The sequence below is a fragment of the Liolophura sinensis genome, chromosome 12 (genome assembly GCF_032854445.1).
Source record: "Liolophura sinensis isolate JHLJ2023 chromosome 12, CUHK_Ljap_v2, whole genome shotgun sequence".
Taxonomy (NCBI): domain Eukaryota; kingdom Metazoa; phylum Mollusca; class Polyplacophora; order Chitonida; family Chitonidae; genus Liolophura; species Liolophura sinensis.
In genome coordinates, this window is record NC_088306.1 from 15047626 (window position 1) to 15064213 (window position 16588).

At 38.5% G+C, this 16588-nt stretch overlaps 1 protein-coding gene across 2 annotated transcripts; it reads right to left on the reverse strand.

The window, feature by feature from the left end:
* Window positions 1-1130: 1130 nt before the first annotated feature.
* Window positions 1131-16418, reverse strand: LOC135479328 (DNA polymerase delta subunit 3-like). 2 transcript variants are annotated; one of them, XM_064759153.1, is made up of 14 exons: window positions 16350-16418; window positions 15202-15257; window positions 14259-14364; window positions 13668-13775; window positions 12375-12439; window positions 10443-10560; window positions 9060-9212; window positions 8456-8516; window positions 7194-7278; window positions 6743-6783; window positions 6178-6249; window positions 5155-5367; window positions 4453-4553; window positions 1131-2664 (listed from the first exon to the last, which is right to left on the reverse strand). In XM_064759153.1, exons 1-14 carry the CDS (start codon window positions 16410-16412, stop codon window positions 2566-2568), a joined length of 1341 nt encoding a protein of 446 aa, XP_064615223.1. In that variant the 5' UTR covers window positions 16413-16418; the 3' UTR covers window positions 1131-2565. The 2 variants fall into 2 exon arrangements, with proteins under 2 accessions (XP_064615223.1, XP_064615222.1); XM_064759152.1 differs by having other exon boundaries at window positions 6743-6786.
* Between the last annotated feature and the right edge of the window lie 170 nt (window positions 16419-16588).

A 16588-nucleotide genomic window follows, 5' to 3' on the forward strand; every position in this document is an offset into this window, starting at 1 on the left:
ACTTTTTGTGTGAAATTTCTGTGTGTAACTTTTGAGTATTTTCAGAGAAAATGTTAAGGTCACTCAGCAAGTAACACTGTTAATGTGATGTCAGCTTTTTGATATTCGGTAGCATTAAGTCTTTAGTAACTGATATGGATGTATAAATTTTGATGTTATCATGACTTTTAACATACTATTGGGACAAACAAGGAAGTTGAAATGGCTCATGCTTGAAATGTTCTGAACATGGATATTCCTTCAGCACTGAGATTTGAATCCAGTTCCTGCTGGTTTGGTTGCAGCTTTAAGTCATGGCATTTGTCAGGTACTTGGTGAGGTGTGGTGGTTTCCTCTGGTCACTCTCAAATACATGTACATTTGTACCACTCACTTAAATACATTTGGGGTCCTCCGTGGCTCCGTCGGTTAGTGCAGCGTAATGACCCAGGAGTCTCTCACCAATGCAGTTGCTGTGAGTTCAAGTCCAGCTCATGCTGGCTTCCTCTCCAGCCGTACGTGGGACGGTCTTCTAGCAACTTGCGGATGGTCGTGGGTTTCCCCGGGCTCCGCGTGGTTTCCTCCCACCATAATGCTGGTTGCCGTCGTATAAGTGAAATATTCTTGAGTACGACATAAAACACTAATCAAATAAATTAAATACATTTGCACGGTGGACTCAAATTCTTCTGTAACATTACTTAAATACATCTGTAATGCTGACTCAAATACATTTGTACTGCCAACTCAAATACATGTGTACTGCTGACTCAAATACATCTAATACTGACTCAAAGGCATCTTTATGCAGGAAGGTCGTGGGTTACCCTACCCCAGTTTTCCTCCCATGGTGTAAAACACCAAATACATTTCTAAAGCTGAGACATGAGAAGCAGAAAATAACAGATGGATTCTGTTCCATAGAATATGGTTAAGATTTAATTATTTACTCTACATGTCAATTTAACACTTTTGTGCACTATTATGTATACATGTTGAAATGAGTTGTAAAAACAAACGAGTTATGCATGTACAGGGATTCGCTAGACTTTGTGGTTTTCCGAGGTAAGTGACTTTCAGTGGGAAGCTTCTCTCACCTGTACAAATTGATTCTTTGCTGTGGGAGAACCTGTTATTATCTGCAGTTACTACATGTATCTCTTTGCTTTATGATTGTAGCTATGTAGATACACTGATGTATCTCAGAAAAGAACGAAAGAGTCCCTGTACAACACTACTTGGAATGACTTGGGGTGTTTGTTTTCCTTTGAAGACAAACGGATCTGACAGTGAATTGTCCGACAGCGGTGATGATTTTACTTGACCTACTGCATATCAAACCTTGGCATGACATAATAGTATTTGCAGATCTTATTGTCAATTATACTGGTGACTCTTGTATAGACATGTACATGTAGAGAAACATCCGAGAGTGATTTTTGTCCACGTTAAACTGGAGAATATGATTCTCTGTCATGGTTACGAACATGTTAACAGTAACAATAGGGGTGTTTTGAGTTCCATTAACTCTTTTGTTGTTAAAGGTAAAAAAAGTTCTACTGTATCATGTGACCTGTGAAAAATGTTTTGCAACCTTTGTAGACATTAATTCACTGATCATCTGTCTCACTGAGATCCAGAGTCAACTCTCACCTCTTCCCTTTCAAAACTTTTTGAAGTTCACAAAAATTCAGCTTTTCAACTTTTGTCATCATTTGTCTGCTCTTAGTAAGTTTCTGCAAAACGTTTTTTTCAGATTCCCATGTTATAGTAAATGTGATCAATAATAGTTGCCTAACATCTTGACCAAGTTTTTTGCAATTCAAAAGTAAACAATTCCATGGTCACATCACTTTTGAAACTCCTCTTTTCTGGAATCAATTGACATTTCCAGTCAACTCACAGGTAGTTTACACCAATGAGACTCAATGTCAAGGGGGGAGGGGAGGAGATCTGAAACTATATAACAGCCATCTAAAGACTTTATTTATTTATCTGATTGATGGTTTATGCCACACTCAAGAATATTTCACTTATATGACGCTGGCCATCATTATGGTAGGAGGAAAACGGGCAGAACCCGGGGGAAACTCATGATCCAAAAATAACTGCTGGCTGACATTTCCAAGTAGATCCGGCGACGAAGCCAGCATGAATTGGATTTGAACTGCATTGGCGAAAAAGTGCCGCTTCATTGAGCACTAGCCATGCTAACCCACAAGGCCACGGAGACCCCGCCATGTAAAGTACGCCAACTGTTTACTCCGAATACATGTGAAAATGTTTTAACAGTTTAGCTGAAAAATGAAATTTTAAACTACCATCTACCAACAAGACTTGATCTGTAGAAACATGTTTTCATCTGAAATATTTTGAATAAAGAAATTCATTGTATTTATCACTTTTGTGCAAAAAGGTTTTTCTTCACGGACATAACTATTATGGTACAATATTCAGACATTCACACATTTACAGACTTCATTATACACCAAATTTTTGTACTCCTGTCTTTTAGCACAATTTAACATTAAATACACTGGTCGGGAAAAACACAGGGATTATTTCTCATAAAAATGTACTTGGTCATTATTTCTTTTTGAAAAATGACATGAGTGAGGCTTGTTTGGTGCTGCCTTTGGCTGGGGAGGTCTTTTTGTCCGGTGAAGGCTTCTTTTTCGAGGTTCCCTGCAATGATAAAAATAATTCCATTTGTATATTTTATTAGTCAAATTGCAATACTGAGCTGTACTCGAGAATATTTCACTTATGCAATACCAGAGAAATTTATTAAGGTTGAGCAAATCACCATCTAGGTACACAATATATCTTGTGATGAAAAAACTGCATCGGGATGAGCAAGAGTTGGATTTGAACATGCAACCTCCTTGGTCAAGAACAAACTTATTTCAGTTGTGCAAATCACCCTCCAGACACATGAGAAACCTTATGGTGAAAAAAAAAAAAAAAACAGAATTTGGTGAGCAAGAGTTGGGTATGAACAGGCAACCTCCATGGTCAAGGACAAAAATAAAAAAAGGAGTTAGTGAGGATCAATTAATGCCATACTCCGGAATTTTTTCACTTAAACAATGGTCAGTCAAAGAAACCGCAGTGGCAGGTATAAACCAATCACCTTCCGCAAGTTCCTGATGAACTGTCCTGTCTCTGTTTGTGAAGTACAGACATGCGAGATGTGTGGACAATCAGTGGCAAACAATACCAACACAGAACAGACCCAGACTCACATGCATTAGACAGACAGCAAACTCAGTGTTGAATGAAAATTCTGTTTTATCAGAAACAAATACTTTTAGCAGGTTGAGACAGGACACAACACAAACAAAAAAAAATCTTGCATCAAAAAATCATGTTGAATAAAACTGTTAGAGATTTATTTAAGTTACTGAGGTTTAATACAGTATTCAACAATTTCTCACTTGTGGTGGGAGGTTTTTTGTGGAGGTACCTTAAGTGCCCGGAGTAACCACTGCCCTATGGCAAGTAACTTACAAGCTTGACCTCCCAAACTAGCGAGCCTCCAACCTTATTGCTCAGGGTCCTACTGAGAGAGATCAGCGGTTTTTGCGCAAATGATTCAAAGAGGGCCCTTAGTGTTTGTTACCACTTGTATATCAGCATTTCCTTTTCAGCTTTCTGCCATAAGCTCTAAGTTTCCTCCAAAATTTCAGCCCAACAGTTTTTGGGTCACTTTCACAAAACTTTGTAAGTAATATTTTTTGTAACTTGATTTCATAAAAGATCTTGTTTACAAGGCAAACTTGATTTACAGGAAAAGTCATAAGTAGGATTTCATGTTATCTTACACTAAGTCTGTGGGTTAAGTTTATATCCCATGTTAACAGACAGACTGTCAAAAATTTGACTGAACCATTGACTTGAGGCTAAAATTCGACTGACAAAATTTTGTGAAAGTGAGACCATGCACTGACCAAACTGTGCCTTGTGAAATCCGTCACTGACTCGACTGACAAAATTTTGTGAAAGTGAGTCCATGCACTGACCAAACTGTGCCTTGTGAAATCTGTCATTGACTCGACTGACAAAATTTTGTAAAAGCGAGACCATGCACTGACCAAACTGTGCCTTGTGAAATCCGTCACTGACTCGACTGACAAAATTTTGTGAAAGTGAGACCATGCACTGACCAAACTGTGCCTTGTGAAATCCGTCACTGACTCGACTGACAAAATTTTGTGAAAGTGAGTCCATGCACTGACCAAACTGTGCCTTGTGAAATCTGTCATTGACTCGACTGACAAAATTTTGTAAAAGCGAGACCATGCACTGACCAAACTGTGCCTTGTGAAATCCGTCACTGACTCGACTGACAAAATTTTGTGAAAGTGAGACCATGCACTGACCAAACTGTGCCTTGTGAAATCCGTCAATGACTCGACTGACAAAATTTTGTGAAAGCGAGTCCATGCATTGCTCAAACTGTGCCTTACTTACTGTTTCTTTCTTAGCCTGAGTTGTATCTTTGCTGCTTTTCGCTGGAGGTTCTTCAACTTCTGACGCATCTGTGGAATCACTCTCCCAAACCTTCTCTGTCACTAAATGTCAACATAGAACAAAACCATGACCTTCTGTCACTAAATATCAACACAGCCAAACCATGACATTCTGTCACTAAATGTCAACATAGAACAAAACCCTGATCTTCTCTGTCACTAAATGTCAACATAGAACAAAACCATGACCTTCTCTGTCACTAAATGTCAACAAAGAACAAACCATGACCTCTGTCACTAAAAGTCAACATAGAACAAAACCCTGATCTCTGTAGCAAAATGTCAACATAAAACAAACCACGACAAGATTCTGTTTGGAGATTAACTGCAACCCTTTAAGTTTCTCCCCAATAATTATTGCATATTATTGCATAGGTTCTACTTGTTTTTAATATTTTTAATGTAAATCTTTACATGTATCAAAAGTATTGATGTATGGAAAATGTTTATTGTTCATCACACTTTTTAGAATGTCATGATATCACTGGTGGTCTCTTCATGTCTACAAAAACGTAGCATGTTTTTTCTTCACCTCATTAATGAACAGATGAATGAACTGACACTGGTCAGACAGATTTTTAACTCATTTCAGCATCATTTCTATTACTAAATTCTTTCACCAATACCCAATGTATCTTCTTACCCATAAAACCATCCTCGTCCACTGTAGTTTTTGCAACGAGTTTTCTTTTCCGTTTTCGTCGTTTCTCACCAGAAACCTGTATCGACTCTTCTGTGTTGTTGCTCGGGCTTGGAGTATCAGTCACAAGCGTGCGAGGAGGCGTGGCCTCTCGAGGGGGTGTGGCTTCTCGGGGTGGTGGGCTTGGGACAGGGCTTTCTGGTTCCATGTCTACATCTTGCATAAAATGTAAACAAGTACGAAGAGTTCAAATTGATTCTTTTAACAATGTGGTTAGCACTCCACCTAGTGACACAGGATTTTCTGACATAAATCAGTAGCTGGATTCAAGTGTAAATCTTTACTTGTTAAAGTGGTTTTACTAGTACTTGTTAGCCCTTCCTTTCACTAGTGAAGCACTTCAGCAGATATCGGAAATGACCTACAATCTACCTTTGTGCATTTTGCCTGATTGTGCGACTACTACTGATCTCACAAAGATGCTACTGGGAAAATGTAATAATTCATGCCATTTATTTGCACTTTTTTAAGCCTATATTTTTACTCACTACCACAACCTGTTCTGTAGTCATATTTCCTGAAAACCTATTAAAATGTTTGGCTAACAAGGGTTGTCGATGAACCAAGCCAATCTCATGCAGAGGCCCCTCTCTCCACTCCTACCCTTGTATCCTAAATATTTATTTAAGATAATTCATTTATTTATTTGTTTGGTGTTTACGCCGTACTCAAGAATATTTCACTTACACAACGGCAGCCAGCATTACACTGGAAGGAAACCGGGCACAGCCTGGGGAAAAATCCACGACCATCCACAGGTTGCTGCAAGACCTTCCTCCGTACAGCCGGAGAGGAAGCCGGCATGAGCTGGACTTGAACTCACAGCGGCTGCATTGGTGAGAGGCTCCTGGGTCATTACGTTGCACTAGTGTGCTAACCAACTGAGCCACGGAGGCCCATTATGTTTCCTAAATAGATATAAATTATCACAATCGTGAAGGTAATTAGCTTCCTGCTTTTTCATACCTTCTTCTTCACTGCTGCTGTCAAACACATCCATTCGGATTCTCCGTCTCTTATTCTTCTGTAGTTCATCATCTGAAAGTAAGTATTCAAACACTGTGATACAAGATTCAACTGGAAAGATGTGCTATTTTCAGTGGATTTAAGGTGAGAAGTCTGTATCACTTTCCTGTAACTGCTTTAGAACAAAAAATAAACTAAACTTTTGCATGTTATTTTTCTTTGCAACAAAACATACAAATAGTCTTCATTTATCTTTCAAAACAAGAAATTTATGTATGCATGTATGATTTGGGTTTTATGATATACTAAACAATTTTTCAGTCATACAATGACAAGGACTCATTAGGTGTGGGTACATATTCAACTGAAGTACAATGCCTAAGACACCAGACATGACACCAGATATGACACCCCCACCCAGTCACATCACACGGACACTGGACCAACCAGTGCTTAGCGCCAAGCGAGGCAGCAACACACAAAACTAAAAAAGTACAATTCTAAAATGAAAATATTAACAAAATATACTAACAAGAAGAATTTGGCTTTCAATGTCTGTACATACCAGAGTGTGTCCTCTGTGTTTTCTTCCCTTTGCCTTTCAAACTGCTACCCAAAACCAACAAAATGAGCACAAAGATCATACCAACATAAACTCTGAACATTAAAAGCCTACAAAAATGGCTTCACTGAATAAATCTGTTGATGCTTACAAAAAAAAGTCATCAAACTTGTAAGGTTATACATTCAGTGCAAATGTAATTCTATTATTTTCTTACAAACTCATTTCTTACAAAGCATTTCTGTATGGCACAAAATTACACTCATTAGTTTCAAATCCTGAAAAGTTAATAAAATTCCAACAAAAGACAGGCTACAGATCTTCACACTCGTAGATTGTCATGTCACTTATCAATGCTAACATCACTTTTAATGTTAATGCTAACATCACTTTTAATGCTAATGCTAACATCACTTTTAATGCTAATGCTAACATCACTTTTAGTAATACACACCCTTTCTTGGGGGGAGACTTTTCCCTTGGTGGTGCTTCTTTTTGTGTGGCTTCTGTCGACTCCATTTTCTCTTCCTTGACTTTTACTACAGAGACATAAAACACTTAATGTGTACTTCGTGGCCACAAGTTTAATACATTTACTCCTTTGTTAAAAGCTAACACAACTTCCTTTGACACATCTTGGTTTGAACTCCCTGCTTAAGTTTAACCCTAAACCTTTGGCTGACAAGTTTTTCAGCGCTGTCAACATCTTTCGTTTTCAGCACTTTGATATTAGTTTTCTGACAGATCGGTTAAATGATGTTTGTGTATTACAAATATCAAAGAAGCCTCAGTAACCCGTATGTGATACCGATACTAGGACTGTGATCAATTACAGTAACTCTTCAACCTTTTCCCACGTTTGCAGGGTGTTTATTCAAGCATATTCTGAAGGCAGTATTTTGTGTAAACTGATAACATTACACTTTTTGTGAAGTCCTGCAATTGGCCAATCCAAGCAATGTAATTTTGTCTCCAAGATCAGATTAAAACTGTGCATAAATTGCACTGAAAGTTGCTCTCTCATATGAAAAAAGGTTAAAAAAGGAATTAGGGTATGTACAACATATAGAATTCCGCACTTGCAAATACACTTCCACTAAACAGTATTCAAGGAAACAATTCTTGTCTATGACCATGTTACATCGGTTTCTCTAAGTACCAGGGTTCGTACACTTTACAGATTACAAATTTCAAGGCTTTTAAAAGGCTTTTCCATGCCGAAAATTCAGGCATCTTGGAAAAAATATTCTACACATACAAGTACAAGCTCATAGCAATGTAAAATAACCTTCATTAGTTGAACTTCCTGTGTTTCACATACATGTATACACAGCAATGTTTTCAGCAATTTCAAAGATGAACTAAAACTTTGCCAAGAAAATATTTCAGCATATTTTGCACAGTTGTTCAGATTGGTTGTGTAGTGTCAGTTTTAAGGATACATATAAACCTTGACATGGCATAAAGAAGCGATTTTATACTTAAGTCAAATTTTCAAATCACTTTAAAATTGTTACTTATGATGTGACAAGGTCAAAATATTGCATGACAAGATGAATTATGGGTAAGTTTGTACAAAAAAATTTCAGCTAAGATAACGAACAGGAACACAACAAATTTTTAATGACTGAAATTCTGGCTTACGTCTAAGATCACTTTGTGATCCCGGGGCCTGAGAACTAACTTTACACTCTGACCTATCCAAAGTTTTCTCACCTGTCTGTTTCGAGAAAAATGACATCATTCCACCCCCTTTTCCTTTGGCTTGAGCAGATGACTGCAAATAAAGATGGCAGAAGGCATTATACATACATGTATTCATCACATAAACAGGAATATTCCCCCTAAGTCCACACTTTCAGCAGATTAAAGCCATTATTTAGCTGGGGATGTTGGAAGCAAACAGAGGACGTGATGACGATATCACAAACTTATTTCAACGTAGCTTCATACCAAACTCACAAAAGATTCTGATAAGAATCTGGGATTTATTTATTTCTTTGATTTGTGTTTTACACCGTACTCCACAATATTTCACTTATATGACAACGACCAGCATTATGGTGGGAGGAAACCGGGCAGAACCCGGGGGAAACCCACAACCATCCGCAGGTTGCTAACAGACCTTCCCACTTATGACTGGAGAGGAAGTCAACATGAATAAGAATCTGGGAGAAAATGGCTTCAAGTGGTAAGTCGTGGTAACAATACATAAAAATTAAAGAACCAAAGCACCAGACCATATGATTACAATTCAGTGAAACAAGCAGAATTCTTGTTCTGAGTTTGATTGAAGATCACAATCCATTACAAAACCGACCTCTGACGGTTCTTTGTCTTGGGCATTGTCAGCTTTGGCTTCTGGTGATGGCTGTTTCTTTGCTGTTGTTTTCCCGCCAGCCGCGAACATTCCAGCGATGCCCGTTTTGGCTGCAGGTTTTGATTTCGTGCCTGCCCCATGACCATTAGTAACCTGTATACAAATGTCATTTTAATTCCCTTTTTTTATTCCAAGCCGAGTCGTTTAAATAATGCGTTACTTAACAATAAATGAAATATACATGTCCATATACCTTCACAAGTTTAAAGGTGAACCGCAGTGCGCTTTCACAATTTGCAATGAAAAAAAATTCCCATCTTCTCCTGTTATTGTAAAAAAACTGTGAAAGTTTTCAATGTGAAAATAATTCATTTAATTCCTCAATCGTCCAATGTAGTGTTATAAAATGCGATTTACCTACTTATTTTTTAAGACTACCCTAATTCTTCAATCTTTTCAATCGCCTCTGCAAGAAATGTTTTGAAACATTTGAGAGAACTATGGGGTGCAGTTTTCACAGTTTTATGAAGCGTGGATCTTAAATGATACAAACAAATCATTTTTAGCGTCATTTTCATAATATCTGTATTCGGCTGAAAAAAAGTGCTTTAATGGTTGAAAAAGTTGAAGATTTACAGCATATGAGTTAAAATTGGGAACAGTAAACAGGTTCTATTTCAAGACCAACATAAAAAGAACTGAGCCCCTGGGGCCATAAACTGTGTATTTTATTAAGGTTCTAACTTTGGGCTGGATCCACCACAATGCTCAGCTCAGTCAGAGATCATGACCCCTGGCCTTGTGCATTGTGTCCAATGACAAAATGAAGTTATGGAAAAGTCCAATTTTGACATCTGAGACTGAGGCACAACTCAGGATTGAACCAGGGTGGAGTCAACCACTTTGATGTACATATATATAACATATTTTCAAATCTTCTGCAAACCTTAGGCAATGTTCCAATTTATATATATATATATATATATATATATATATATATATATATATATATATATATATGTATGTATGTATGTATATATATATATATATATATATATATATATATATATATATATATATCTGGCAGGGGCCTCCGTGGCTCAGTTGGTTAGCGCGCCTCTCACTAATGCGGCTGCTGTGAGTTCAAATCCAGGTCATGCTGGCTTCCTCTTCGGCTGTACGTGGGAAGGTCTTGCAGCAACCTGCGGATGGTTGTGGGTTTCCCCCGGGCTGTGCCCGGTTTCCTCCCACCATAATGCTGGCCACCATCGTATAAGTGAAATATTCTTGAGTACGGCGTAAAACACCAATCAAATAAATAAATAAATATATATCTGACATTGTCTGAACTGTAAGCTGTGAAGAAAATAAATCTTGGCTTACTTTATTTGTGGCAGGTTTTTCATGGAACTGCGGTGACTGTTTCACAACTGCTCCTCTCAGTTTTTTCAACTCCTCAGGTGATCTGAGCACAGCACTTTTACACTGTATAGCACTATGTCTGAAACACATTAAGTAAATTCACAACACCTTCCCTCAATATAACACTCTTCATGACAACACGTCATTTCAATATAACAGATTCACAAATATGGGCCCCCAAATTTTTCACAAAGTTGATATTGCACATGTCTGTACATACATGTACTTTCAAATGATTCGGCGCACTCAGAGGCTTGGCTATCATGTAATTAAATGTACTTAAAGAAGACTGAAGATATCATGCTGATTTGGATTACAGAGAACATTCAGCATCACACACTGTCTGTTCCTATATCACAGGCTGTTAGTAGCTAACACACTGTCTGTTCCTATATCACAGGCTGTTAGTAGCTAACACACTTCAGACAACACTCCTCACAAACCGTAATTCCTCAACCTTTTTGCACATAAAACAGCAACTTGATTTTGAAGTCAAACATTGGTTGGATTGGCCAATTTCAGGTCTTCACAAAAAGTATAACTTCAGCAGTTCACACAGAATAATACCTTATTGCAATATGTGAAAAGGTTGAAAAAGGACAGTGCATAGTTCCTGGTAAGCAGATTCGTCAACGACAGCGCTGTCATGAGGGAAACTTATCACTGAGGACTGTATCACTTAATCAGAATATTTACACACAGAAAAAATTAAGATGTTACCTTCGGCAAGATGGTATTTATTTATTTGTTATTTATTTATTTGATTTGTGTTTTACGCCGTACTCAAGAATATTTCACTTATAAGACGACGGCCAGCATTATGGTGGGAAAAAACCGGGCAGAGCCCAGGGGAAACTCACGACCATCCACAGGTTGCTGACAGACCTTCCCACCGGCAAGATGGTAATGTTTTTGCTGGCGTTTACTTGTTTTACAAGATTACAGAAAAGGTTATGCATGGCTTGGGCTAAGGACTACTCCAATAAAATTTGGTGGTGACCCATCTGGATTCAAGAACTTCTGAAACAGTAAGTCTTTGATATGACCCGACCCGGGTTGGATCCCTGTGCCCACTTGTACGAAGCCCACTTAACATTACGAGCACGTAACGGACATGGCGACGTATTGCCTACATTGCTGATTGCCATGGTAGTCATGTGCTGGTAGTGTTAAGGCTTTGCACAAGCGGTTCCAGGTATCTCGACTTCCAGGTGAACGCTCTATCCATCTGCCAACATAGATGAGACATGCCATTCATGATCAGCCTTCGGAAACAAGGAAACTGGCAAAGTACACTGAAACTTTTAATGCAGAAGCAACTCCGAACGAGTTAACATATTGGCAATGTCTTGGCAGGTGGTGATGGTACATGCCTGTTACACTCTGATAATGTACATACCTGTTATACTCTGATAATGCACATACCTGTTATACTCTGATCATGCACATACCTGTTATACTCTGATAATGCACATACCTATTATACTCTGATAATGCACAAACCTGTTATACTCTGATAATGTACATACCTGTTATACTCTGATACTGCACATACCTGTTATACTCTGATAATGCACATACCTATTATACTCTGGTAATGTAAATACCTGTTATACTCTGGTAATGTAAATACCTGTTATACTCTGATAATGCACATACCTGTTATACTCTGATAATGTACATACCTGTTATATTCTGATAATGCACATACCTGTTATACTCTGATACTGCACATACCTGTTATACTCTGATAATGCACATACCTATTATACTCTGGTAATGCACATACCTGTTATACTCTGATGATGTACATACCTGTTATACTCTGATAATGCACACACCTGTTTTGCTCTGATAATGTACATACCTGTTATATTCTGATAATGTACATACCTGTTATACTCTGATAATGCCTCGCATCTCTTCTCGTAATCTGTGATGTATAAAGCATTGGAATCCTGCAATGACAAAATCATCTTGCCTATTTATATGTGCACATACAGTATTTAAGTTCTGCTATAGACCCTGCAAAATGTGTGCTCACTCACATTCACCATAGGGGGACAAAAACAAGGAGCCTATTAAGCAAAGGATTTGACTACGGCCTGGTTTATTGATTGGTGTTTTATGCTGTACTTAAGAATATTGACGGCGGCCAGCATTATGGTGTGAAGGAACAGAGCCCGGGGGAACACCCACGACCATCTGTAGGTTGCTGTAAGACCTTTCCATGGAGGAAGCCAGCAAAAACTGGACTTGACCTCATACCGACCGCATTGGTGGAGGCTCCTGGGCCACTGCACCATGCTGGCGTGCTCGCCCCATTGGCCATGGAGGCCCCTGCCTGGTTTATTGGAGAAGAAATCTGGACAAATTCCAGACAAATCTGCCTTATCACTATGGGTATGTAAAGTCAATAAAACGAGCTTAATTGTAACGTAGAACCTTAACTTTGTTTCTTAATTTATTTGATTGTTATTATATATGGCATACTCATGAAAGAATTTATGAACACCATACTAAAGAAATAGGAACTTACACAGAAAGGTCTATGGGATGAGGAAACGGGTGTAAACCACTGATCTCTGGCAACTTACTGACAAACATTCCCACACGTGGTGCACAGATGTGCACACCATACTGGTGGAAGACAAATGGTGTTCGACGAACGTCAGACTTTGCAAATGATCACATGAGCATACTTTATGTCACTAAGGCCCTATGGACAGTGAGCACAGGGGAATGTACTATAAACTACTGGCTCAAGATTTATTTATTTATTTATTTCATTGGTGTTCCGCAGGTTGCTGGAAGAACTTCCCCACATACTGCAGGAGAGGAAGCCAGCATGAGCTGGACTTGAACTCACAGCAACCGTATTGGTGAGAGACTCTGGGGTCATGACGATGCGCTAGCGCGCTAACCAACTGAGCCACGGAGGCCCCCCACTGGCTCAAGACTTCACTTGAACACATACCTTCGGTGTACTTGTGACAGAAAGACAAGCACCTTAAACCACTCAGCCCTGACTCCTCCACACTACATAACATCACATATTAGGAATAATCAGGTCGCTGTCATAGAGATGTTACATTAACTTCACATGTATTGGTACTTTAATTTTGGTAATTCCTCAAAATCAAATCATCATTTTATTGCTTTTTTATTGTTGAGAAATAGTTGTACCTTGAGCTTAGCTTTCTGCACACTGTAGACATGACAGCTTGTGAGGACAGACAAGGTGGATTTGAAGGCTTCAAGTCTCTCTTCAGGTAGAACAAAGCAACGGTGAACCTAAACAATGGAGAAAAAAAGAAAAAACATCTTCAACTTATTTACTTCACAGTAAGACTTTTTCGCTGCAGCAATCAGCTGTGTGCGACAGGAAGTCAGTCAGTCAATAGGCGGGTTTGAAGGTCAAATGCTTTACATAAACCTGAGCTGCGTGCAAGATGACATGAAATCTTACCATGCCCACGCTTCTAAGAAAGGGGTCATTAATGGATGGTTCTGACATCAAAATTTGAACCATGATTTTAAACCTTATTTTTAGACCCTGGAATCTAAAATTTTGCACACCTCATCAGTGCTATCGTCAGACTAAAACTGTATCAAATTTTTTACTTCTGGTATCAAAAATGAAGTACTGTGAAGAGATTTTTAATTTGAAGGAAATGGCATTGCAGATTCATCCCCAGGATCACCATTCACAGTCTGGACACCAGAATCAACATTTAGGCTTCAAAATCAATGTTTTGAGCTGCATGGCCCACTTACCACATATCCTTTGTCAGACTTCTTTGTTCCAGATACAAAGTACACGACAGACAAATCGTCATTGTCTTTCTTATTTCTGTGTTTGTCAACGAAGGCATACAGCATCCTAGATAATAGGAAAAAAACATGAAACACTGAGGAATGACTGGGCAAAGTAAAAAGCAAAAGACTGTTGGATAAGATAAAGATGGGTTTTAGTTCTTGTCTAAAATGACAGGGACTTTTTCTCAGACTTGTGTATTTTCCCCTTTACATTTTCATTGCTTAAACACTATACTCATTATTGTACTTTTAATATATGCCTAGGATAAGACCATATACCAGGCAAACTTGCAGAGCTGTCTCCAGAGGCTGGTGACTTTCACAATAGCACAACTTTATGCCGTTACTATACCACTCAGCCAGCAAGCACTCTTTCATTTTGTACTAGTTCATTTGCATAATTGCGTTTTACATCATAGTCATCCTGAATTGATTCATAATCAAGTGTTGTTTAATGTTAAATCAGGAATAGTTTACTATTTAATACTATTTAATTTTAACTATGTAAATTGGAATACAAAAGCTTAAAGGTGAAATGCAAAAATCTGAAACTGAAAGTAACTACAACACATGTATGTGGTGATGATTGTGGACATTCTATAATTTGACAAAAAGCCACTCCCTACTTGTTTCCTATGAAGTCTTTACCATCAAAGTCAAAGTGGCCCTCATTCATTCATCTGACCCTCAACGGTCTAATTTTATACCAAATTTTGCAGATTCGTTATTTAAAATACTTCACAAAGATAACTTCCACAGCATTTATATAGTAACAGCAAAAAGCTGTTGACAAAAATTTTTGTGAAAAGTGAAAGCTTTGTGATTTATCTTTTAATTCAAGGACGTCAAGGACTTAACGTGGTCTATACATGTAACATGTTGAGTTTGTGAAGAAACTTACTGTTTGGCCTGGTTGACATGAACACCCAGTGTACTGCTCAGCCATTTGTAGGTCACCTGAAATTATCAGAATAATTTTTATCACAATGACATGATTTTGAAAACTTATTTCAACCTGATGAAGTTGGGAGACATGAAATCTCACCTCGATTGGCTCATACCAAAGACTTTAAAATGGTACTTGTTGCTGCCTCAGTTGGCACTCAGCACTAGGAGGTTAGAGCAAGAAAACAGAACTGGTTCGACGAGTTTTTGGGTGCGATGTCATGTCTGGTGTCTTCTCCAGTTGCGGCAGACTCGCCCTGCCACAAGAAGACACAGTATATGTACACACCCCTAACAGCTCGTCGTCCCGCATGGGATCCATTTGTAATTCAATATATGCGATTACTGAGAGATTCTGACACACAGCAATCTGACTCTGCAGACATCCAGAGCCTAATGTTTTACCACTTAATTAATGTTTTATAGCCATTTCCAGACAAGGGCCTCCGTGGCTGAGGGGGTTAGCATGCCAGCTTGGCACAATGGCCCAGGAGCTGCGGTTGTTGTGGTTTCAACTCCAGCTCATGCGGGCGCGGGCTTCCCCTGGTCTCTGTTTGGTTTCCTCCCACCATAACGCTGGTCGCCGTCAAATAAGTGAAATATTCTTGAATATGACGTAAAACACCAATCCAACAAATAAATCCAGAAAAGGAATTTTTAAGATCCCATGTGATCAAAGGCGCTCTCTTGTGTTGATTAACATGTAGTTCGCTCCGGAATGTTGCCTTCTACCTATATGATCTATGTCACACGCAGGAAAGTTTGTCACTATCTTGCCAAATGTTAGTGGTTTAATTTCATGTCCCAGCTAGTTTCAGTGATCAGTAAGACGCCCATACAGTCTGTAGTCTGACAAAAGAAGGCCTGACTAGAGCGACAGGAGATGCGGACAGCCTTTTCAATGTGAGTGCCACTTTTATGCAGAAAATTTCCCACGGACCGCTAAATTTCACTTACACTTGTACCTTCAACTTCGACATTGTGTCAAGTCAAAGCTATATTATCAATCTTTCCTAGAACTTGATCACTAGCATCGGTACACACAAACAGTCAACTAGCAATACACTGATAATCAACCCATAACACCTACACTAGCGTACTTACAACTTTGTTTTCATCAAATACGTATTCTTCCAAATTCTCCAAGAACATGTTATCAGTAGCCATTTTCGGTGTTTTCCCGCGGTATTTCGAAAGTCCTTTAAAAAATCGAACGTTTATCTCTTCCATATAAAAGGCGGAATCTTAAAAGCAAATATTTAGTTTGCTAAAAATTGCAATAAACTATTACAAATTAGTAAATCTTTTGATAAAGTAAAAAAGGACTTACTAGTTTTAGTTGA